This window comes from Xiphophorus hellerii, chromosome 7, assembly GCF_003331165.1.
Source record: "Xiphophorus hellerii strain 12219 chromosome 7, Xiphophorus_hellerii-4.1, whole genome shotgun sequence".
Classification (NCBI taxonomy): Eukaryota; Metazoa; Chordata; class Actinopteri; order Cyprinodontiformes; family Poeciliidae; genus Xiphophorus; species Xiphophorus hellerii.
The window spans coordinates 5027094-5052067 of NC_045678.1; the positions used below are offsets into that span (position 1 = coordinate 5027094).

Here is a 24974-nt window from a genome sequence, read left to right on the forward strand (position 1 = left end):
CCAGAACATGCTGCATGGATTATCGCTCCCATCTGGCCTCTGAGTCCCAGGAGGAGGAGGAGGAGGAGGAGGAAGAGGAGGAGGAAGAGGAGGGCCGCGCATCCTGATGTGACCGCAAACCCGACAGAGAGAGACAGAGAGTGAGCTCTGCACCGTGTTTAATGCCAGAAAATAGACGACTGGCTCACATAGCAGCTGTACTCTGACCTGTCGCTAGAGAACATCTACACACATCAAACACTGAGAGCGACTGGATGTAAATCAGCTCACAGGAAGACTGAACGTGCAATTAGTTGTTTTGTTACCCTGCATTGCTTCATTTTTTTTTTTAAAAGAAGAAAATCAGGATCAGATGTTGGTAGTTTATTTTAAATGTAAACGAGCGTTTCCTTTTTTTTTTTTTGACTAGTGGCGTTTGAATTCATCCACGCTCTGATCTCACGGTTTGCAGTAAAACATGTCCTGGGATAATGAACCGTCTGTTTACTTCCAGGTCCCACCGGATGATTTGTCTCTATAAAATATGAGTTCAATCTTTATTCCTTCGTGTCCATTTAAATGAACTACATCAGAACTCTGTGTAACACAATGAAACCCGATAATGTCATTTTTTAAAACCTAAAATCAATAGAGAAAGGAGTTTAATATGATAAGATGATTCTTTTAGTGTCCATTCATAGCTGAACCTGAGACCTGGAGGTGGAGCAGTTGTTACTTTAGCTCCGTGCGCCACAGCGGAGGGAAAAATAATATAAGAGGCTTGGGAGTCTTACTTCTTCGAAAGAGAAAAAGACGCAACGGCGTCTCCAGCTGACCTGCTGTTGAGAGTGAAAACAACTTTCACCTGGTGGGAAAAACACAGGAGGAAAAACAAAATGTCTCCAGGTTTTGTTCTTCTTTTTCTCGTTCTCAAAAAAAAAACCTCTTTGAAGCTTCCAGCCACCCACCCAGCTAATCCCCAATCTTGAAATCCTCAAGATTGTTAAAAACCTCCTGGGCTCTGAGGAGCCGCAGCCGACCAAGTTTGTCAGTTTTGATTAGAGTCGACGTTTGCGTCACTTCAGCTGGAGCTCTGAGCGAACGGCGTGATCTCAAAGGCGTTTTGAGAAAAAGGAGAAAACCTAAACGGTACCGACAATTTGACAACCACGAGACTAAAAGTTGGAACGTAATTATATTTGACATGATCCAACTCTGACTCTGGTAATTCTGCATACACTCATGCCCACACACACGCCCACCCCCGCACGCCAGCTTGGTGTGTGACGTAACTCAGAGTGGAGCCTGGTGCCCCTGCAAACACACAAAACCCTACCAAGTATTTTTGGTCTAGTTTCTGTTTCTAGCACCTTTGAAATACGACCAAAGTATTTTTTCAGCAATATGCAGGAGTTTGTTTGAGTCAATAATCCTTAATATTGGTGAAAACGTTCTATAGAAGTATTTCACTTGTAACATGGGGGGAAAAAAATCAATCAATCAAGTTTACTTGGACGCTCAAAGTGCTTTACATGATTAAAACAACAATAAAAAGTCAAAAACAGCACGTGGTGGACAGTTGAGAAACCAGTAACAAACATAACATTTTGATGGGAGCATCATCAAAATCATTGATAGACGTCCGATGTATCGGTCAATATTCCATTTATTATCCAAATCACCTTTAAACAGGTGAGTTTAGGTCAGCTTTTAGGACAGAACTCAGTGTTTCAGCTTGTTTGCAGTTTTCTGGTAGTTTGGTGGCTCTTGTTATAAGGAGAATAACCTGCCAATTGAGCTAGTAGTTTTTTCATTAATATTAAAGAATTATTTATTCCATAGAAGCTCCTATTTCTTGCTGAAAAGTTCCTTGTAAGTTCTTTTTGTCTCATTTCCAGTGTGCTAAGATATTCGCAGCAGAAACTAAACGCAAAATCACTTTTGTGTTTTTTGCGGTTTAGTACGCAGCACATCCGTGAAAACGTCCTCTTAACTTCACCGCTCCGTCTGCTCAGGGTCCGAGCCGACATGTAAAAGTTAAGCTTCACGCTGAAAACCGAAGATGAAAGCAAAACTGAGACGAGACGACAGAAACCAGAAGGACAACAACAGGACAGCTGAGGAGAAACACAACAAAGATGTTACAGAAGGTTTTTCTGACTGGACGTACCGACGGATCAATGCTGTGGTCGGCGTGGCGACGATGGGTCTGATGATGGCCTTCTCGCTGTTTTCATTACAAAAAGTCACCTTTTAGCAGTGAGTCAGTAACGGCAATACGTTTTTATTTTTCATTCCTTGTTATCTGCCTCTTCAGCGTCGCCGCCGGTCCCCCCCCCCCGTCCCCCCCCCCCCCGTCCCCCCCCCCCGTCCCCCCCCCCCAGGCCGGCTGACCCCGGCGGACGACAAGTCCCGATTAGGAGATGATTCCCAATTTCCTGACATCTGTTTTGTGGCGAGCTGGAAACTCTGAAAAGTTCTCCGCTGAGAAAGTTTCCAGAAGGCGACATTAATCCGAACGGCGAGGGAAGGAGGGAGGAGAAGGGGAGTCTTCTTGTCGGATTGAAGCACAAAAGTTCAGAAAAACCCACATCTGCTTGTCCAGAGCGTCAGTCAGACTTTAATTCGCTGCCTATCAGAACAATAAGCCCTCCGCAATAAAATGTCATGTGAAAAGCTCATTGTAACTCAGATTTCCCCCCTTCAATAAATCCCAAATCAGTGTTGTTTTTTTTACCGTAAGTCTTTTGTTCTCCTTGATGTTTGTGTCCAGAAATGTGACATGGTTTCAGGAAAAGATTGAAGATGAAAGGCAGTGATTGCAGACGCATATTCAAACGACAGGATCTGAGCCTCGCTCTGCGCTACCAGAATCCATTTTTATTGCGGATTGGAATGCAGTGTTGTTAAATTTGTGGCACCTTTATCTTTCCTTGCAAGATTTAGAGTGTAATAAGCGCGAGTGAATAAAAGCCCTGTATGCAATTGTAATGTTGCATACATATCTGGCCTGCCTCACTTCGTCCCACGCAGGTTTTTACCTTAAAGTTTAGCTATTGTAACAAATCTCAAGCTGAATATATTTCACCGAGAGTTGGGCAGAAATGCAGCAAATATACGTGAGGTATTCAGAGACATAAAGTTTTTGCTTTTAATACCATCTTAAAAACCCTCTGAATCTTTGGCCAGAAGCAGTAAAACTGGAATATTTATGAATGGACGGTGTGGTTATTGTAGGAGTCTTTATTTTTTTACATGGCCAGGTTCTCTTTTCTCTTGCAATGGAAACTTTTTAAAGGAGCAGTATTATGTAAAATCAACTTTTTGGAGCTTCACATTCCTCATCAAAAACCTTCCTGGTGTGTTGCCTTGATTCTTTCACACATGTTTAAGAAATACTTTTATTTCCCATGGCAACCACTCAGCTGTAGAAAATTCCTGGGTGGACCTGGCTTCCCGGCGACTCCCGGTCTCAGCTCCTTCAGACTAGCCAGCAACAATTAGCAAACACCTGGTGGACCTGAGCATCTGCTGAGCTCCTTATAGGAGATACTTCTCAGTAAAACGTTGGTAAAAATGTTGTTAAAGGGTTAATAGAGGAGCCATGATGTGATGACTTCCTGAAGGCGGAGTTTCAGAAAGAGGAGGAGCTTCTTAAAGAGACAGAGCCTCAATTTGAAGGTGTTAAATTACAAAGTCAAAGTCATATTTGGTAAATAGAGCAACCAAAGGTAACAGTTACTTGATTGCGCTATAACATGGCACTATGTGGCACTACAAATAAATAACACTGCCCCTTTAAGAAGGAGATTGAAGCCAGCTGTCATGTTGACTTTACTTTCGTGTGTGATTTTAATGTCTGCAGTAGGTGCTACATGAATACATTTTGCTCATTTTCTTCATTTTACAACTGGATTCCTCCATTATAGTGTGCAAAGACATTCTGTCGTTACTCAGCGTGCCACATATGAGAGATAGTCCAAAACAACAACGTATGAGCCAAAGTGTAAGCCGGTTCAGTCAAATCAAAAGCGCACCACTGCTTCAACTGGCAACCTGTCTGATCGGCACAGCAGGCGTCGAAAGGCAATTAAGAACAGGAAGACAAACTAATCTACAGATTAAGTAAACTGGTGAGTCAGATTACTATGGGTTTGCATTTATCGTATTAATTATCATTTAATTTGAACCATTTCTTATCACCGTAAGAAAAAAAAAAATTTGATTCATCATTGTCGCAATACATTTCAGGTAATGTTAAAAGAAACTGACTCAGATGTTATTTTTCACTATTTTCTGCTTTTATTTCCCTCTAGAGCTTCAGTAAATATAAGTACATCTGAAAACCTAATTAAATAAAGTCTCTATGTTCAGGTTAGTGGCATTAATCACATAGTTTGTGTGACTGGTGTCCTAAAGCAGGACATCAGAGCCGTATTTGTGTTTGTGTGGCTGTGAAGGCCATTTTTTCCAGTTGCATCATCACAACAGAATGATAAAATGTGGTGATAAGAGTCATGACACCATCGGTGCGTCTCTAATATTTGACTTGCACAGCACTGAGATTTCGCACAGTCAGACACATTCAAGTCTTGTGTGTGTGTGTTTTTTTTTCTTTGCTTTGGAGGTTTAAGAGGTGAAAATTACTGTCTGACTGAAAAAAATAAATAACGTGCATAATTTGACATAATGTGCTTTTTCATTGTTGTCACGGGCGATTATCTGACTGAGCATGTCTGTTTTCCTTTCTGTTCTGCTCGGCTCCTTTTGTTTATCGTCACCCGCTGTCAGAACGTTACGCACAGTTAGCCCGATTTCCCCGTCCTGGCTCGACGACCCCCGCCGCTCTCATGTTTAATAATCCTCTCAGAGGTTTGGCTGAATGTGCAGCTGATCAGGTCAGATTGATCGTCGGCTCGGATGACGATCTCTAACACGTTTAACACAACGCCTGTTCCTGTTTCTGTTTTCTTTCCTCTGATTGAAACTGTCAGCCAAACTAACAGTTCGTTTAAAATAATTTCTCCCAGAATTTCTGCTGTTTGTTTCAATTTTTATTTATTTTTTTCCCCCACAGCTAGAAAGTGCAAAGTTGGCCTCAAACCACAGAGACACGGCAGCTGTATTAAAATCTAATTACTTCTTGGAATTTTGCTGTTTTGTTTTTGTTTCCTGTCATATTCAGGATTCTTCTTGTTGAGTTTCCTTTGAATAAATATTTTTATTCTACTGTTCTCTGTTGTTTTTAATTTAGTAGAATGTTTTGTACAAGAAGCTTAGCTTTTCAGATTTCACACCTGCTTATCTCCCTTGGCCTGGACATAATATCTGACGTTCAGTTGTTCTCCTGTCAGATGTTGTTTCATTGTGCAACACAACTTCATTATTATTTTCTTTGCTGATTTCACTTCCAACCGGCTTACCTTGAAATCTGATTGGCCACCCTGCCTGGCCAATCAGAGCCGCCAATCCGTTTGTTCAGTGTTGATAACAGAAATGCACCTTTTGTTGATTTACAACAGCCAAATTGCTGTTGCTGTTGTTAATTGTTTCAAGTTTACTTTTTTTTTTTAAAATGGGACATTAAATATTAATTAACATTTTCATGTAAATATGTGAGATTAATTTCCCTTCATCATCCTATTGAGGTTGATGTATATGATATTTATTAATAATAATAATAATAATATTAATAATAATAATAATAAAAACATTCTCATACTTTATAAAGAAGAAAATGGCTCAATGAAACAGTTGTTTCCGATTCGTAGTCGACCATGGTTTAATAATTTTCACTTTAGGCTGATAAGTAAGTTGAAATGAGTTAGCAGGACAGCGCTAAAATGGAGTTGTTTACAGTTAAGCTATGCTAAGCTAAACAGGCTTCTAGTCTGACTAGAAAAATTACCTTATGTCTTAGGCTACTGTAGAAAAAAAGCCTGGCTTTTCACGTGCTGAACAGCTCCATGTGTTTTGTTTTATTGATCAGTTTACCATCTCATTTTATTAGTTTGGTTGAAGGATGTAGTTAAAAGGTTGAACGATTTAGATAATTAATGATCACAAATGATTTAAAAGCAATTTCTCACATTTCACACTTCTTTGAGCTTTGTAGCTGACAGCATTCTTGACAAACAGTTGCTATGGAGTTGATATGACAAGAATAAACAAACCAAAAGCTTAGCACTAGCTCTCGCTTCGTTCCTAACTAACTTATAAACAATATAAGTACATTACAACTATTACTCGGTTAAATATCTGTGATATTTACTGTAGTACTTACTGCTGAACTTGCAAAACTAGCTTAGCTAATGTAGATTTCTCTGCTAGCTAAGACTGAATGTAGCCTATGTGTTTGTTACTATGTGTACTTCCTCTGCCAGTCACCAGAACCTTGTTATAGTTTGTACGTGCTTTACAAATCCATTTAAACATTGATCTGTGGATTTCAAGTGAAGCTCCTTCATGGTGTTCGCACGCTTTAAGTTCACTAAGTAGCTAACTGCACCGTACAAGGAGATCGGAGGCAGCATGTCTGCATTGTCTGACATATTTTCCTTCTCCGTCTCATTCGGGTCGATCCCGGCAGCAGCCATGTTGTCCACGTGTCTTTCTCTTGTGGTCAAGAGTGTCCACATATTTTCTTTTTGTTGATCTTGAAGCCAGGAGTCCGCTATCCGCTGCGCACGCCTACCAAGATCGCACGGGCCACTTCCGGTTCAGACTTGTGGGAGCGATGCATTTGTTTATTTCAAGCTCTAATCTTTACTGCTACCTGCAGGTTGATTGGACTGTCTGTGTTCCCCCCACCCCAAGATAACAGGAGTTAAGCAGGACTTGGTCTGCCTTTGTTAGAAACAGGTGGCTGAAAAAGCAATATGAAAAGATCAGACAACGACCCGGTGGAATGCTCCATAATGCCTTCTAGCAGACAGTGTAATGTCCACATGATCAGAGCTAATCTCTCCCACATCACTCATTCGTTCTGCTCTTGACGAACTGCACAGCAGAGTGATCAGAGTCCTGGCTTGCATCGGTTTATCTACTTTTGTGTATTTAAAGCCTTCTGGTCACTTTATTGTTTTAATGCTTTGTAAGTGATGGTGCCTGGTGGTTCTAATTAAGTTGTCAGACTGACGGCTTCCTAAATTTGTTGTTCCAGTAGTTCCCAGAGCAATCATCTTCATCTTCATCAACCAAAACAACAGAGAAGATCAGGGACAAGCACAAATGTTTAGTCCATAACTCAGAGTACCCTATAAAAAAGGCTTTTGGGGGAAATAAATATTAAAATTTTAATTATTTACTTAATTTTATTTATTTGAAGTATAGTGGTTTGTCAATGCAATGTTCACTAATGGCTACACTCCAAAAATTATTAACGACTTTATGTTGGTAATAGAATTTAAGTGAAGATGTTCAATCAGCTGGTAATCTAATTTGGTGTGAAGTTGTTTTTTGTGGATTCCCTGATTTAATTTACAGCTTAAAGCTGTAGTATGTAACTTTCATTAATATTTTCTCATGTTTTTAAATCTGTCACAATCCTGTGACAGTTTGGTACAGGACAGATAATCCATGAAAAAAATCAAACTCCTCCACCTCCTCCCAATTCTACGATTGTCGTCTATAGAAGACTACCACTGCCCGGTCAAAGATAATTAATTAGAGTCAGGAGGAGGGTCTTAGCGCTGTCAATCAATCACATGCATGCGCTGCTCCGTGTGCTAATGGTGGAGAAACAACTTACTGTAAACCTGAGCATTCCACACCAGGCTCTGCTGTCAGAAAGAAGCCGTGGGCTAACAGTCTGTGATCAACAGAAACATATTGCTACTGTTGGAAACCACAAAGAAGACAACAGGAAGTGGTAGGAGGATGATGGTTTGTTTTTGCTTTTTTCAGACAAGGTGCAGCTGGCTCCACCAGAGCTGTCACAGTGTCACACAGTTCATAAAAAGTTATTAGTTGAAGGTGTTGAATCCATGACTACAATTTCCCCAAAACGCCGCATACGCAGCCGCTCCCCGGTTTAAGGAGCTTGTTTCTCCAACGGCTGAATGTAGACGCTGAGGGCTCCTCTGATTGGCTGATGGATGATGAGCGGCAACGCCATTAACGCTGAATTATGAATATATTTCATCTAACTGTTTCCGTCGCTGCCATGACTTTAAGCACCTGGACAAACGTATCAACATGTGATTTTCATTTTTGTTTCTTATTTAATGGAAACACCGCAATTGCAAAATCGTGTTTTTTTGACATTAGAGGAATATAGACAAGGATTTACCCACACTGGAAATGGAAACGCAGCTAACGGCTCTCGTTTTACCTTTTCAGTCGTCTTTATTGGCCATTACCTTTCCGCTGCCTGCCTCAAACTCACCATGATTTCTCTGTTCCTTCATTTCTTCTCTCACTCCACTCTCAGTTGTTTGCCTGCTGGCTCTCCTCTCCTCTCCTCTCCTCTCCTCTCCTCTCCTCTCCTCTCCTCTCCTCTCCTCTCCTCTCCTCTCCTCTCCTCTCCTCTCCTCTCCTCTCCTCTCCTCTCCTCTCCTCTCCTCTCCTCTCCGTCTCCCGCTCTGCCTTCCTTCCCTCCTGCCTCTGCAGACAGAGAGAGCTCAGTGAATGAACTTTTCACTATAAACATATTTGGATGGAACTGTGGCACAATTACTGTCACCTTTTACCTGCATGATGAAATGATAGTTCTCCACCCAAGCTGGCTGATGTCACTCTCTGGGAACAAACAACGGGAGGATTTTATTTGCGGTGTATCTTCTTGCTCTCTGATTTATGTGTGCTGAGAATGATGGGAGTAAATAAAAATAAGTCTATATTATATACCCCAAGTTCTTGCTCACTGGCTGCAGTTTTGGTGGATTCTGTGTTTATTTTTGATGCCAACAAAGAAATGTTTCTTTTCTTTTGTTGTCAATGAGGTCAGCATGACAGTGGGATACCTGGCCAAGCTGCTGGGATGAGAACACGGAATATGATGTTCTTGTGGGCGGAAGTCCAACCTGCTAACAGCGTAAAGCTTGGAGATGACTTCCATTAAACGCCTGCGTTTCCTGGGATCCCCCGCCATGTCGGCCACCTCAAATGCCTGACAGGAGACGTGGAGCGACACTTCGACGGTGCAGACTGAGTGTTTGCATCACGTCCCATGACGTACAGTTCATGAACTGAGTGGGCAACCTGACTGCAGAAAGAGCCAGCGTGAATTTAAACCATCACCGGTTGCCACAGTAACCTGCCTTCGTCTTACTTTTAGAACCCTCGTTTTAGCACGAGGCGTCCATGCGTGTATCTCTGTGGTTTTAGCATTGGCTAGCATGTTGTCAGCATACTACAGCTGTTGGTCACAGCATGCACTGCAAAAAACGCACAATTTTAAGTATTTCTGGTGTAGTTTATACTTCAAATATCTTAGTATACTTGAATTAAGACAAAACTAACTTAGAAGTAACTCATCAGCAAGATATAATTCCTCGATATCAATGAAAACATATCATCAATATTTTCCATTGGCAGAAAAATTGTCATGTTTTATGTAAATTTAACATGGAGGGTTTTGTATGTAACAGCGCAAACCACCGTCGTCCCTTAAAATAGTCAAATTAATATTTGACAAGGACTCAAACCTGTATTTCTTAAAATTCACCTACGTTTCTGTAGCTTTCGGGTTGTCCAGTCGGATCTCGTCACTCCGCCGTTAGCAGACAAAGTCGGATACGTCGCTGGCCCAGCGAAGAATTTGCTTCCTGGGTTTTCCTTTCCAGGTCCAATTGACTCTGGCCGTGCACGGATTCAGCGCGTCTTCCTCTGCCTGACAGCGGGGGAGGTGAGAGATCCCGGGTTTCGGCACCAAATAATGATAGGTATTTTCCTTTCGAACCTAAATAAAAGAAAGAACCACAGACAACGTATATGAATTTTACGTGGAGCTTTTGCAAAAGGGGAAGGCTTTGTCAAACTTCTCCTCCGATCAGTTTCACAAAGCGTTCTCAGCTGCCCTTACAACGGCTCCTGTTTTATTGTCAGAGAAGGACAGGCAAAGGGGCAGTCCGGAAAAACAACAGAGGTCGTAAAACTTCTAACCCAAACATCTAACAACCCAGGTCCAGATGTGATATCTGATCAAAGGTCTGAGCCCGGTTCAAATCTCGGTCAATACTGTCAAGAAAACAAAATACGACTGTTCACAGGTATTTACTAAATTAGGGGGTGTTCTTGCAAAAGGGCTGAGAAACTCAGTGTTATCTATTTCTCGTAAAGTTGAACAGACAGTATTGACCTCCAGGTCATTTAAAGAAGAGAACACTTTAAACAGAAAATCACAAAGATCTATAGACTTAATGTGAACTAGAGTAAGAAATATAAAATGATAATACCAAAAAATCCCTAACAACAAGAGTCGTTGTTTTTTCTCCCTTTGCTTCTTATCTGATGTCTGACTGCTGTTTTGTGCCAGACTTTGAGGGGGGATGATGTTGTTCCGCAGAGTCACCAAAATGTAGGCCAAATGTGGGCTGACGTCTGTGGAGCGGCCCGGTAGGCAATAGTGAGCAGCTACACCAAAAAAATGTTCAAAAATGCCATGTAGGTCGGTCAGTCGATCTGCCTTGAAGGTGTGAATTTGTCTAAGTTATGTAAAATATTACTATTCCCTGGCCACAGTTGAGTTTATGAAAATAATCTTGCAGTTAAAGCATATTAAGTTCATATATGTGCAGCAAGAATAGCCTTGTTTTCTTTTTTAATTATCAAGACCTGACATTCAAAGCCCCCTCAAGGTTAGGAATGTATTTTCAGGAGTGGCAGAAATCCCCGAGATGAAAGAAGTCGACAGAGTCCCCACAAACCCAACAAGCAGCAGATGTGTGTGTGCGTGTGTGGGGGTGTTCTCAGCCTCATCCCGTTGAGACGTGGAAGATCTAGCAGACAAATCCAATTTGGTGGTAAACAGGTGTGTTGCGCTGAGCCAAGCCTGGTTTTGGAGTGTGGGGATCTGGAGTATTCAGGTGTGTGTGTGTGCGTGTGGGCGTGCGTGGGCATGTGTGTGTGTGTGCTTCCTGTGGGTGAGCCGCTGTACATCGTCTTCCTCGTCAGTGTGTTTCTGTTTGTTTCATCCTCCTTGCTCTGCTCTCCATATCTCAGTGGTTTGGGAGCCTATTTCTGATCAAATCAACCTTCCTGCCCCCTGGGGAGCTCATTTCCCTGCTTCCAGTTTTCACTCCTCCTCCGTCAGTTATTTCCATATTTCTTTGCTTTTCAAATGTGGAAAGCTTCGCCGCAAACAAGGTCATCCAAAACCTTCCCTCTTTATTCTACCTTCTTTTTCATTGTTTTGTTTATGAAAAGTGGCACTACGTGTAATCTCAGTTTGATAATTCTCTTTAAATCAGAGATGAATTGACTTAAAGGAGCAGTACTATGTAAAATTAAGTTTTTTGTGACGTTAAAATGTTATTCTCTCATCAAAAAACAAACCTGGTGTGTTGCTTTGATTTCTTTGAGAAATCCTGTAATCTCCACGGCAACCATTCAGCTTAACACCTTGGTGGACCTCTCTTCACCTTCGAGGATGCAGTCAGCTTCCAAGCTTCTTCGTCACAGAGCAGCTCTCCCCCCACTCAGCTCCTTCAGACTAGCCAGCAACAATTAGCGAATACGCCTGTTGGAGCTGATTACAGAAGCTGCTTAAGAGCGAAATCGTTGTTAAAGGGTTAACAGAGGAGCCATGTTGGGATGACTTCATGAGGGCGGAGTTTCCGAAAGAGCAGGAGCTTCTTAAAGAGACAGAGGTTCAGTTTATAGGCGTTAAATTACAAAGTAAAATGTCTTTTAAGTCACATTTGATATATACAGCATTTTTATAACAACTGAAATTGACAGCTTGTTTGTTGTGCTATAAAATGGCACTGTGTGGCTGGAAAACCCATTATACTTCAAAGACTTTTAGGTTTTGTTGTCCATTTTTGTGCCTTGACAGATTTCACAGTTGCAGCTTAAATCTCCAGGCTCCATTGTCAGAGTCTATTGTGTTCTAGTTCCTTCAGACTCACCTCAGGGGAAAAAGGAGGATCTTCCAGGTTTGGCTCACATTCCTTTTTCTCTTTATGGAGGAGATCTGCGAGCACGTGGTGTGGCCTTTGGTCGCCTGGAGGCAGTCCCGGATATGTGTGTCAGTCGGGCCGGTGACTTTCATATAAGACGTCATGCCGCCTCACGCCCAGAGAGCATTCATAAATGTTAAAACGTGAAAGCCCGGAGGGCAGCAGGAGCCAATATGGACAGATATGAGAAATATTGGACCTGATCTAAAATGAGAAAATTACAGAACGGAGCCGAAACCGAGACGTCACACACGGACACACACGCCCACACACACACCCACACACACACACAGCAACCAGCTGCAGAATGGTTTCCGTTATGGGAGAACTGTGGCACAATGTGAACGATTTTCAAAGATAAATACACACTAACTGAACCTGTTCATTGTTGTCCATTCGGTAGCTAAACCATGGAAAGGTGAAAAAAGTACAACACAGTCAAATGTGTTACCAAAACGCTTATTAGCAGGTCATACAGTGACTGTTTAACAGTGAATGGAGGCAGCAGAAAGTCTTTATTTTCTACACATAATCATTTGTCTCTCTTGCTGCTTAAACTTTGTGACTTTTTTCCACAATTAGAGTTTCCACATGTTTGAACCCTAAAGTCACTCAAAGCTGCTGCTACATGACACAACTGACAGAGACGTTAGAATACCAATATGCTATTACCCATGTAGCTCACGCACTGAGGAAGACGTGAATCCCTGTGGACGCTAATCCAGTTTGCAGAGAGCAGTAATTAATTTAATTCATTTGCGAAATCTGTGGAAACTTTAGGCTCACAAATAACACCCACAGTCTCCTTCATGACCTGTTATCTACATAATGTCACCATCCATATATTCATACTGTAATGGCGGTTCTGTTGAAAAGGGGTTTTGCCCTAAAGGTTCTTGTTTTGGCCTAAAAGAGTTTTAGAAAAGTGTGTTTCAGAAATACTTGTCGACCTTGAAAAAGGTAGACAAGTCTTTTCTCATTTGTACTTTCAATGTCCTCGTCTCTGCTTTGACAAGTTCCATGCACTTACCTTCGTATTTATGTCCATGTAAATATTAATATAACATGCAGCCTGTATAGCACTCTTGTGCTCCTATTGTCCCTCAAAGGCTTTTCCCCCCCTACATGTAACGTTTATTTATACACATCTAAATTTATGCTGCAGTTCTTGTTCTGTTTACGAAACACTTTCCTCCTTATACACACACTTAAACATTTATGACAGGAGATTCAGTACATTATGCTGCAACAATTGGATTCTGGATCAAGGCACCACAACAGACTGCTGCCCATAGGCTTGTGTGCATATTGTGCAACTTAAAATATGTTTTTTTCTTTAAAGAATGTCCAACAAGAGTATAGTTAATGCACGTTTAGGTTAATATTATCAGTATGTTTTGCTGCTGAAACACAACAGCTTAAGAAATGATGTCTTATACATGAGACTTTTAACCAATATTCTAGTTTGACATTTTAGTTTGGCTTCAAAAACTTTTAGAAGCTGCTGAAGTTTTTGGCTAACACCAGCATTGGCTCGGTTCCAGCTGACCATGTGTGGACAAGTCTGACAGAAAAACATGGCCTCCTGTTTTATAAATTGTCCACATTGCTATAAAATGCCATTTGATTTAATGACTAGCTGTTCAGGTCACATGAGCCGATCATACAGCCACTTCAGACTTACCTCTACTGTCGATGTCCCTTTAAAATTGTACAGTTTTGAAAGCTATGCATGCTGAAATGAGCTGGTTTTTTTCTTAACTGCCTTTCAGATTGCAGCTGGACACATTTCTGAGAGTGAAACCGAACAGAAAGCCTGCAGTTTGAGTTATTAAACTGGAACTTGCTTTTGTTTGTGTATTTCCAACCTGCACTGAAAAGCGGTCCCAAACATTAGGAGAAAATTCAGCCCTAAAGATTCTCCTTTGCTCTTATTAAACTTCATACTGTTTCTATTAGGCTACCAAATGGAACTTATCAAGAGTTTAATATGGAAAAAAATAATAATTAGCTCGCTCTAAACTGAATCTGCATTGTTGACTTTTGTGACTTTATGAATTATTTTACATAAACCAGCTGTAAGCAGTTTTTACAGTAACAATATGATCATTTGGGTGAGATTTTAAACAATCATGCACTAAGAAGTCAACTTGTATTTGAATCAGCCTATATATGGTAATGTAAGTCCTTAAAGGGGCAGTACGATGTTTTTTCCAGCCACATAGTGCCGTGTTGTAGCACAGTCAAGAAGCAATGTCAACCTCAGTTGCTATAAAAATGCTGCATATGTCATTTGACTTTGTAAAGTCAAATTACTTTACTTAATTCCTTGAAATTGGACCTCTGTGTCTTTAAGAAGCTCCTGCTCTTTCTGAAACTCCACCTTCAGGAAGTCATCACAAAAATATTCCAACGTTTTTACCAGCGTTGCACTGACAAGTAGCTCCCATAATGAGCTCCAACACGTGTTTGCTAATAGCTGTTGGCTAGTCTGAAGGAGCTGAGTGGGGGTGAGGTGGAACTGCAGCTCCGGGGAGGAGCTTTGTCTCTGAAGGCGGGGCTAGGTTCATCCAGGCGTTTCGTACAGATGAATGGTTGCCATGGAGATTAAAGAATTTCTCAAATATGCATAAAAGAACCAAAGCAGCTGTCCAGGTGTGTTATTGATGAAGAAAAAAAAGCTAAAAAAAAAGTCAACTTTACATAATACTGCCCCTTTAAGAACGCCTGAGATGCAAAATTGGCCATTTAAAGACAAAACCAAAACAATAATAATAATAATAATAATAATAATACTTTTCATTTTTTATTTGATAACTTTAAAGTAATTCTTTTCACATATATAAAATACAAAACACAATGTAATCTCCGCTAAATCAGTAAACCGGTGTGAGTTGGAGGGCAAATTTCCTTTTAAAGTTAGGTAACCACATCACACCAGCTGTACTTTAGAGGAGGACGTGTTGTGCATTTGTTATTGAATAATGTCCTGGTTGTTCCATTTAGAACAGTAAAAGAACAATGTTAAAACATTTATGCTTCACACTCCCCATTTTAATTTTGAACTTTAATGCTTCGATTACACCACCACAAAAAAACAGACCCTGTTGCGTCTGCAGCCAGACTCCGTCATCATCTTTGTTTTGTTTCCAGAACCTTAAATTTTTTTTTACGAGTTTAGTTTGTCCGTGTGTGAAGATCCTAATCAGGTGTTACTTGGCTCATACACAGGGTGAGATTTATGGAAAATGAAACAGCTCATTCAAAATAAATACATTCGGGTGTAATAATGAGCTATCTGTTGAATACAGAGCCGAGTGTGCGGAAAAACTGAATCTGTAGTGCTGCTTTTCTCTGTCGAACCGTCTTCAAGCTCCTAACATGACAGCTGTTATGCCACATAAACGCTTTTGATTAACAGCCTGCAGCGTTCAGATGGTGCAGCCACCCAGATTTAACCTCCCTGAGAGACTTTTCAAGTGATCGAATCTCTTTATGCCTCTGTCCATTTGCAAATCGATGCCCTGCGCTCTGCTGGCCGCCGTTCCTTTCTCCAGCCACATCAAATCCTCAAGATGTCTGATTCACTGTTCGCCCTGAGGGTTACACAATGAAAACACAATCATCCTGCACTTCCACTGTGGACGTCTGACTTGTCTGCTTCACCCAATAAAAGGTAAAATAAGAAGAAAAATCAAAACAAAGTGTCAGTCAACAAGCATTTATCACACTGGCTGCATCTGCAACTGAGAGACAGTGGATAGGTGGACAGGTTTTTCTTTTTTTTTAATCACACGTAAATGTTTAAGATCATCAAAGGACTTTTAATTTAAAACCAAATGTATAAAACACCAGGGTCTGCTAAAACTAACAGACTAGGTCACTTATGGCTACAACTGCCATTAAACATTTGCAGTGACCTCTATAATCTTTTACATGTGTCTGTTCTTTGCAGCATTTATCATTCAGCCATTATATTGGCTTTAAAGGTGCACTATGTAACTGTTATGAAAAATAGATTTTTTTTTTACTCATTTGTTAAAACTGTCACCACATCATGTCAGTTTGTTATGAGACAGATGATCTGTGAAAAGACGAATCTCCTCCACCTCCTAATTGCCGTCTGAAGAAATGCAACAAAGACAACCAATCAGTGCCAGGAGGAGGGGCTTAGCAATAAAGTTGCTAAGTTGGAAAAAACAGCTTATGATCTCCTGGCAACCAGTGAAGTTAAATCAACTCTTGTTCCCTGGAATAAAATAGGATCAAAATGATGTAACTCCTTCCCCTAAAGTCACCATCTCAGTGTCCTGATCGTAGGTTATGTTGTGCCAAGTCTGGCTGAGTTTCCATTACAAATGTCCCAAAACTTTGTCAATATTCTGCTAATGTCAAAAAAACGCAATTATTTGTTCACTGTTTGAAGTGAAACCACTTCGCGCCATCATCCTCCTACCACTTCCTGTCGTTTTCTTCGTCGTTTCTGCCAGTAGTAACATCTGGCTGTTGATCACATGACTGGTGTGATACAAAAAAAGTTCTTCCCTTGCAGTTTTGCGAAAAACACTAATCCTAAGATATCGGAGAAACCCTTTCCATCTAGTGCATAAACATTTCAACGAAAAACATGTTTTGTTTTTACCGAAATCGGGGTGTTCTTAAGGAAAGTTATTTTCATAATTCCAATCTGCGCAATTATTTGGACAATGGAAACACAACTAGTGTCTCACAATAGGGAAGAGTGGCTAAAGTTGCCAAAAAAACAGCCTATGATGATCTGGCTGATCTGCACTTAAATCCACCCTTGTTCTTTAGAATAAAATAAGATCAAAATGATGTAACTGCACCACCTACAGTCACCATTTCAGTGTCCTGATTACAGCAAAGCATCTTGTTAAATGATACTACCTGTGACACACACACGCACACCCTGTCAAAAGCAGAGCTGTGTCACCTACAGCAGAGAAAATCCCACTTTGCCTCTCACGGACCTCTCACTGTGTGTATAATGTATGAGGCTGGCAGTAATGACGCCACGGCTGCCGTGGCCTCCCTCCCCGCGCTCTCACCCCTCTGAGGCGGCCGCAGCGCCGCACACCGAGGGAACCCCCGGTGGCTCTCTGCAGACGAGCGAGGCAGAGGTGACGACGCCGGGACACGCAGAGCTGGAGCCGCAGAATCTCGAGGACGGCTGACGGCCATCGCGAGCGAAGGGTCACGTCCCGGCGGGTCTGCAGGGACTTTACCGGGACGTTCTGGATTGAAAGTGAAGGAAATCTCCTCGTGGGGGATAAATCACTATAGATCTGGGTCATGGCCGTCAGAGACTGTGGAGCCTGTAATAATGTGATACTATCAGTCCCTGAGGGAGGAATTGTGTTTTCTCCCGAGTCTTTGTTGGGAAGTGAGAATGGCAGGTCGGCCACAGAGGAGCGTCTCTCCTCGTATTCAAATGGAAATGGAAAAAGGAGCAAATAATCAAAATAAATCTGTAGATTTTGTTCAGATTTCTATATTCATGTAGCTAACACCACAAATGGATGTTTCCAAATAGGTACAGTTTGTTTCCTCTTAATTTTATCAAATCTTGCAAATTCGCGTTTAAATTTGTCAGTTATCCACCTTATAATGTTTTGGACTCCTCCTCTGCATTAATTTGTCTTCAAATTAAATAAATTGTTGCAAGCAATAAATTGCTTGTAGCAATTTATTATTAATGCTGAATTAATAATAATCGACCATTAGTTTATTAATGGTTGATTAATAAACCATTAATCGACTTATAGTCAATTGTCGATTAATGGTTTATTAGATTAAAATTAGTTCCAATCAATTAACTAATAACATCGTTTTAGGCCTTCTTTCAGTGTTGTACTTTGGCCTCCACCCAGAAGAGGGCACTGCTGGTCATCTTTAAGCAGATTAAGTTGATACAGAAACAAAGATGGGGGAGCCATACCAGATGGGGAGAGACAAATAGCAGTTTTTGCAGTTCGGTTTTAGAATATTAATACTTGACTAGCTTCATAATTTGTGAAGTTTTAAAAAATGTGAAGAAACCCCCCCCCCCATAATTTTTCTGTTTATTCAGCATTTAACACAGCTGACACAAAATATTATTAAAACTGAATGATTTTTTGTTCAGTATAAAAATTTTTTTACCCTTTTTTTCATAGAAAAGCGCTCAACCCTGTTGATTTAAAAGGGAACTCGGGTTTTTAAGAAAATTGCCCCTCGTCAAGTAATAATTAGTTGATCAATAACATCAATCAGCTCGAGACACAGAAGTTTTTAGATTAACCACAGAAGTTTTTTACAAAAAAAAATTGGAAGTTGTCAAAAGTAAAAGAAATTTTGACTCCGACTCAGAATATTTCCAAAAGTGGAACATTTTTGATGTCGTGAGCATTGTAGTGGTCTGGGTTTTTGGACCCACGACACCATGACTTATGACAAAATGACACTTTCTGCTGAGCCATTAAATATAATATAACATTAGACTCTATTATGCCACATCATAAATAATAATGCAATGGGAATTCAAGGACTATTGTACTATTCAGATTCAGTCATTAAAGTTTCATCTCAGTACAAGGAATATATCACTGACTTGGTCCTGTTTGTTAAGAAGGGGTTTGAAAATGTTATTGTTTTTTTCATTTGTTATGGAAATGACCAAAATATGGCCGCCTGCAAAGCAGAGCAAAAACAAAATGAGTGAAATTAGGGGGAAGTAGTCTGGTTTCACAATGACATGCAAACAGAATCTGAGACAGGAAAGAAGACAAATGGAGAGGAAGAATAACAGTGTAATGGACTTGTTTGAGAATAATGACAAGTAGAGAAAATAACAATAATAAAAAACAATCATCTTACAAAAACGGCTTAGAGAAACGGTGAGGGGAAAAAAAATGAGATAGAGGAGAACAGCAACAAAGACGATGATGAGGAGGTGATTGCAGAGAGACTGGCGGTGACCATGGCGACGTCGAGCTGCGTGGATGAGTCATCTCCTCCCCAATAATGAGGGCCAGCGTCGGGTCGTCTCTCACCTGTTGGTTTGGGGGAACGCAAACACTCCTCCATGACCTGGAAAGCAGAGACGTTCATGATGATCTGGGTCTGAGCCCCTGAATTACATCGACTTCTGTCAGAACACACACCACCTCATCCACGCACACACACACACACACCCACACACAGGAAACACCTCCAACAAAAACAAAGATTTTATTTTAAATTTTGATACTAAAAATCGCCTTCAGTTGGCTAACATGGCCTAATTTCTTAAAACAATGTTAACATTTCAATTAGAAAATGTGCATTGAAGTTGTTGCATTAACATTGCAAGAACTTGCATTGTTAACAATGTAAATGTTAACAATGCAATCAGTTCAAAATGTGATTGAATTGTTTTTATTTCTATAATCGTAACGTGTGAAGATGGGAAATAATGCTATTATAAAATTGATACAACATTGATGGTTTTAAGGTTCTATTTTTGTTGGAATGAAAAAAAAGAGAGAATAATTTTTAATATAATTTCAGGTGATACAATAATTAGTGTCCTGAAAATACTTGTCAGAAATTTGAAAGAAAAAAAATTATGAAACGTAACATAGGCGCCCTGTTTGATATTCTGTGTAAGAAAGTTTTCACTCCATGCTGCTGCTTTTTATCTTTAGGCCGTTACAAGGCACAGTGGTGAAACATGAAACTGTTGCTGCGCAAGTTACTCAACAGGTTGTTGCTAGGTTACCAGAATGAGTGAGTTAGTTGATGCTACCGGCCTTGTTTAGCTGTCAGAGGTTGAGCAGCTAAAGCCTTTCCTCTGCCTACATCCCCCAGAATGCCGAGCAGTTTTGGATCAAAGTTCGGGGAAATTATTGAACACTACATCAGATGTAATATTTAGTGTTATTATCTATGGCGATAGATATTGTTATTGATTTATTGTTCAGCCCTAGTTAAAAGAACTGCAGCTGGAGCTTAAATTCGCTGTTGAAACACATCAGTGGTGGAAACAAAGCAGGTCAGCTTATCAGAAAGCTTTTAAACTTGGATATCGATGTGGAAGAACGACAAATAATTTGATCTAAACTTTAAATAGTAAAGTGTTGTCTTTTTTCTTCTTCTATTGTCTTCTCTTTGTTACGCCGTTCCATATTCAGTCCCTGTTCTGCGCAGCTTGAATGACTGTTATAGAACTGGTCCCTAAAAATAGACTCGCCATGATGTATTTGCTTTGAAAACGTGTCACATTCAGTATTCAGTATTGTATCGTATCAGCAACTGAGTGGTTCCAACAACATCTATAGTGACAGCTGCTATAGAGGCAGCCATGAGTGTGTGTGAGTGTGTGTGTGTTTAGGAGCAGAAGTGTAGGCCAGGCCTCACCTGCAGTGGCATGTTCACAGTTTGTCAAAGATTTGGAAGAACTCGGTTACATTTCATTTTGATTGACTCATTACCAAAGCACTTATTCAGGCATGATTTTCTTCAAGATTTTCCTGTAGTGTACCACAGATGTTCAGCAGCTTTTGTTTTTCTTTTTCCCGTCCCTCCTCTGCAGATTACAAGTGGCCTCTTCCCTCCGACCTCTGTCCGATCTGGATCTACCTGGACGTCCTGTTCTCCACGGCGTCCATCATGCATCTCTGCGCCATTTCACTGGACCGCTACATCGCCATAAGGAACCCCATCCACCACAGCCGCTTCAACTCCCACACCAAGGCTCGCATCAAGATCATGGCAGTCTGGACCATTTCAGTGGGTGAGCGCACCGGGGGGGGGGGGGGGGGGGGGGGGGGGGGAATCTAATCAGATCAAACCTAATCAGACTTACGAAAAGGTCAGATCTCCCACTTTTCCTGAGAACTTCCTGTATCAGAAAATAAACGTGATGGGGAGGGAGTTTCTACGGTCTAGCCTTAGCTGATTTGGTGTAGTTGGAGCAAATTTTTTTTGTTGGGGAGAAAAAAAAACCTTCTCAAGAAGAGACATGCTGAGGAATGGATGAATTCTAAAATCTAAAATCAAAGGAGCCACTGGGTGTTTTCACACCTGATAGTCCGGTAGATTTAATTCAGTTAAATCTAACTGAGAACCAAAATTGCAACATTTGTTACATTTTCAGCTGCTGCGATTCTCTTTCATACTCTGTGTCAAACGAAACAAACCCTTTGAAAAGCCTGTTAACCTCCTCGCCTGTGGTGGCGCTGCACCAAGAACTACTGAAGGAAGAAATGACACAAAAACCTCTGAGGAAGACACTGAGCGCAACTTCCTTCTTCACAAATTGTAAACAGAAATATAGCAACGTCACATTTTAGCGGTTGTAGGATTTCTCTTTTGTTTTTGGTAAAAAAAAAAAAAACTGCGAACAATTTCTCCCGCTAGCATTAGACTCTCACGTTTGTTTTGGTTGTATTTACCCAGAATGCCTTGCACCGTTGTCCATTTCATGCTTTTGTAGGGGTCTTCGCTCTGCTTGGCGTTACATGTGCATTCCAACCAAGCCGGAGTTCCCATGAACCGACCTGAGACCTGGGTTTTTAGACAGACCAGAGTTCGTTCTTTTGGTCCACATTGTAGTTCACACCTCCCAAATGGACCGGACTTTCTAGACAAATGAATCTGAGTTCAATTAAAGCAGTCCAACCAGGGCTGGTGTGAGTGAATCAGAAGTCTTTAGTTTGTCCAGAATCAAAACTACAGCACCGTTTTTTGTCCTAGTGTATGAATAAAAAATCCAAGCAGGTTGGGTTCCATGGAGTCCACCATCACTGCCTCATTTGGATGCAGTGAATTACTCAAAGTCGTCCCAAAGCTGCGGACATAATCTGGGCTAGACTTGCAGAAAACCTTCCTGAACAAACTTGCTTCAAACAGTCTGCAGCCAAACAGGCTAAAAAAGAAAATTCAGCCTGACTGTCGCTGCTGATGGACGGCCTCAAGCAAGAGATAGAGAAGGAGAGAAAGAGAAAGTGTCAACGCCGGCAGCAGAGTCGGGAACGGTCAGGACACGGAGCAACGAGCAAAGCACTGCGGACGGCAGATAAAGTTCAGGCAGAAAGAGAGGGAAAGTGAGCAGGGAGGAGGCGAGGTGAGGCAGAGAGAGCAGGAGAGTTATTAAGGCATCAGAAATCTCTGTGACATGGCTGTTTGAGGAATAATTGTAACATTTTAATTGCAGCTATTAATCACTTTTAGAAAGAATACGTTCTTTTACACATTAAAACTGCCACCATGTTGTGACGGTCTGTTACGAGGCAGATAATCTGTGGATAAAATCGACCTCCTCCACGTCCTCTATGAGCCGTCTGAAGAAATGCATCGCTCACGACCAAAAACAACCAATCAGAGCCAGGAGGAGGGGCTTAGTGCTGTCAATCAACCTCGTGCACTTAGAAGAAAATCTATAAAAACTTGAAAATCTTGGAATATATTTAGTTGTGTTTTTTGTTTTCTTATTTGGCAAACCTGCCAGAACCTTTTTTACGCACCACTAGACTGCTTTGTGTATTTCATTAAAATACTGTGTGTTTAGTTTGTTGTTTATTTGGAAGGTACATGTAAAAAAAAAAAAAAGTAGAATTTTGAAATTATAGCTAAAAAAAAAGATACTAAAAATGTTGTGGCCCTAGAGCACTTTCAGTTTGACATCTTTGGGCCCCCAAGCCAAAAGGTTCAGACATCACTATTAGATGTACATAGATGTATCTAATTAGGTATATATAGAGGAATATAAACTATTTGGATATTTTCTATGGAAAAAATAACAGTTTTAATTTAAAATAAATATTCCAAAAACATAATATTATTTAATTCATTATTATTCAAAACTTATAGTAAAGGAAACTGAAAAGATTGGCAGATTAACCCCTTACTGCCTCTCTGCCAACATTAATCGTCTTTACCCAGCAGAAAGTGTACAAGTAGCTAACATGAATAACATTTTTAAAATGATAACATTAAAATATGAAATGGATGTAAATTATGTAAATGTACACAGCAGTTTAGAGTTTTTTTTCATTTGTTTTTTGTTTTACCACAAAGATGATGTTGCTTCCTGGTTCATTATCAAAATCGCTCCATGTGAAGCACATGATGCGAAATAAAAAGTCTTTAGTGCAACCTGAAGAAGCAGTGATGTTTTCATAAAAACGGCAAACAGAAAGCACGCTTTAATCAAAAATAATTTGACAGTATCGTGCAGACACTCTGCCGGTTTGCTCAGATTCCACTTTGAAATATATTTCATGTTACTTATATCATGTTACAGACTCAGTTAGCATCACACAAACTTCCTTTCCATTTCCCAAAGGGAGAAACTGAGACACAGAGTGGTGATGTAAGAAGAAGGGATACAAATTTCCCCAAGACTTTTATTACTCTCTGAATTTATTTACAGAGGACAATCAGGTCCTGATAATTAGGTTTTGCCTGTGTTTACAGCTTTACAACTTTTTCTCTGCTGCTCTTCTTTTATTGACTACTGAGTCTCAGATTAGTAAATTTGGCCATTTGCAGTCAAATTTTTATGAGCGCACTGCAGCTGTAAACCTCCTGCATGAAGGGTGGCGCCAAACACACCTGCGTTGAAGAAAATAGAAGAAAAAGAATAATGGAAAAGTGTGGAAATTCATCTTTTTTTCCCCCCATTTAAACTTTCTATGTCCCATCAATTAGAAGACACACTTCTAACATTTGAAGCCCCAGAGCAGACAAAAAAAAAATTCAAACATTAAGACATAAAGCGGACCTGTGACGTCCTTTATCTAAAGGGATGTGCTGATCCCTTTTCCTACAAAATGTGTCTCCATCAAAGTACTGCGGGTTTCATAAACTGCTGAACAAGTAAATGAAAAAAGAAAAAAATATATTTTGGTATTTTTATTTTCTTTAATTGTTGCCCAGAAGTACTTTGTCAAAATTGTCCCACAAGACCAAAACTGTAGCTACCGCTGATCTAGAGATTTCATTAAAAGACTCTTTATCAGGAAATAGAAGAAGTTAGAAAACGTTAGTGGGTAAAAAAAAAAAAGTCATTTATATTGATGGAGCCTTTTTAAAACAGAAGAGTGATGATGAGAGGAACTTCCTGCACTGACAATAAATTAATGAATTTAATTGCTGCCCTCCTCTAACACTGTCCAATAAAGAAACCGCTGCTTTACGAATGCTTGTCACGTTTTGTCCTACTTTTGAAGGACAAAAAGGTAATTTGATTCAATGCCTCTATTCCTGTTGCAGCTTCCTACAATAGACTAAATGATGAAGATGGATGGCATTTCTTGTCCACCTAACCCTCCACAAAAATGGCTTTTTAAATAGGTTACTTTGACCTAACAGTGGCAAAAAGTCTAACAGTACTGTCCATGAAATACAAAAGTGACCTCAGAAGGCTGTAGTTTGTTTTATTGCCGTGTTGTGAAACATGTTACACTAAATCTCAATAGATTTGTATTGAAAAATGAATTTATTTAGGCAATTAACGTGCAATAACAAAAGTGATGTATTTCAAGTTTGTCGTTGTTAATTAAAAGTTAAAAGTATATTGTATATTTGCTGAATACTTGCTTTGGGCTCCTTTTGCAATGAGTTCAGTTTCCAACCAATCAGTTCTAGTCATACTGTAGATGTCAGTACATTGAGGGAAAGTCCTGCTGGAAAATAAAACCAGCATCTACATAAACTTTGCACGAAGCACGATGAACTGCTCTGCAACTGGTTGCTAGCTGTTGCTAGCCGATGACTCGGCTGCATCAGTGACTGTGGGAACTTCACACAGGACCTGAAGTATCTTGGATTCTGTGCCGCTCTACTCTCTCAAAAAAATTACTTTCATCTGAAAAGAAGATTTTGGACGTC

At 40.4% G+C, this 24974-nt stretch overlaps 1 protein-coding gene and 1 long non-coding RNA gene across 2 annotated transcripts in view; both read left to right on the forward strand.

Moving 5' to 3' along the window:
- Positions 1-24974, forward strand: part of htr2aa (5-hydroxytryptamine (serotonin) receptor 2A, genome duplicate a) — a 71484-nt gene that overhangs the window by 24682 nt on the left and 21828 nt on the right. Inside the window, exon 2 of the mRNA XM_032568829.1 lies at positions 20674-20874. Coding sequence (XP_032424720.1) covers positions 20674-20874 — 201 coding nt within the window. The remainder of the gene's footprint in view (positions 1-20673; positions 20875-24974) is intronic.
- Positions 1620-5213, forward strand: LOC116723729 (uncharacterized). The gene is made up of 2 exons (XR_004340028.1): positions 1620-2297; positions 2364-5213. It is a non-coding gene; the product is annotated as an uncharacterized LOC116723729 (long non-coding RNA).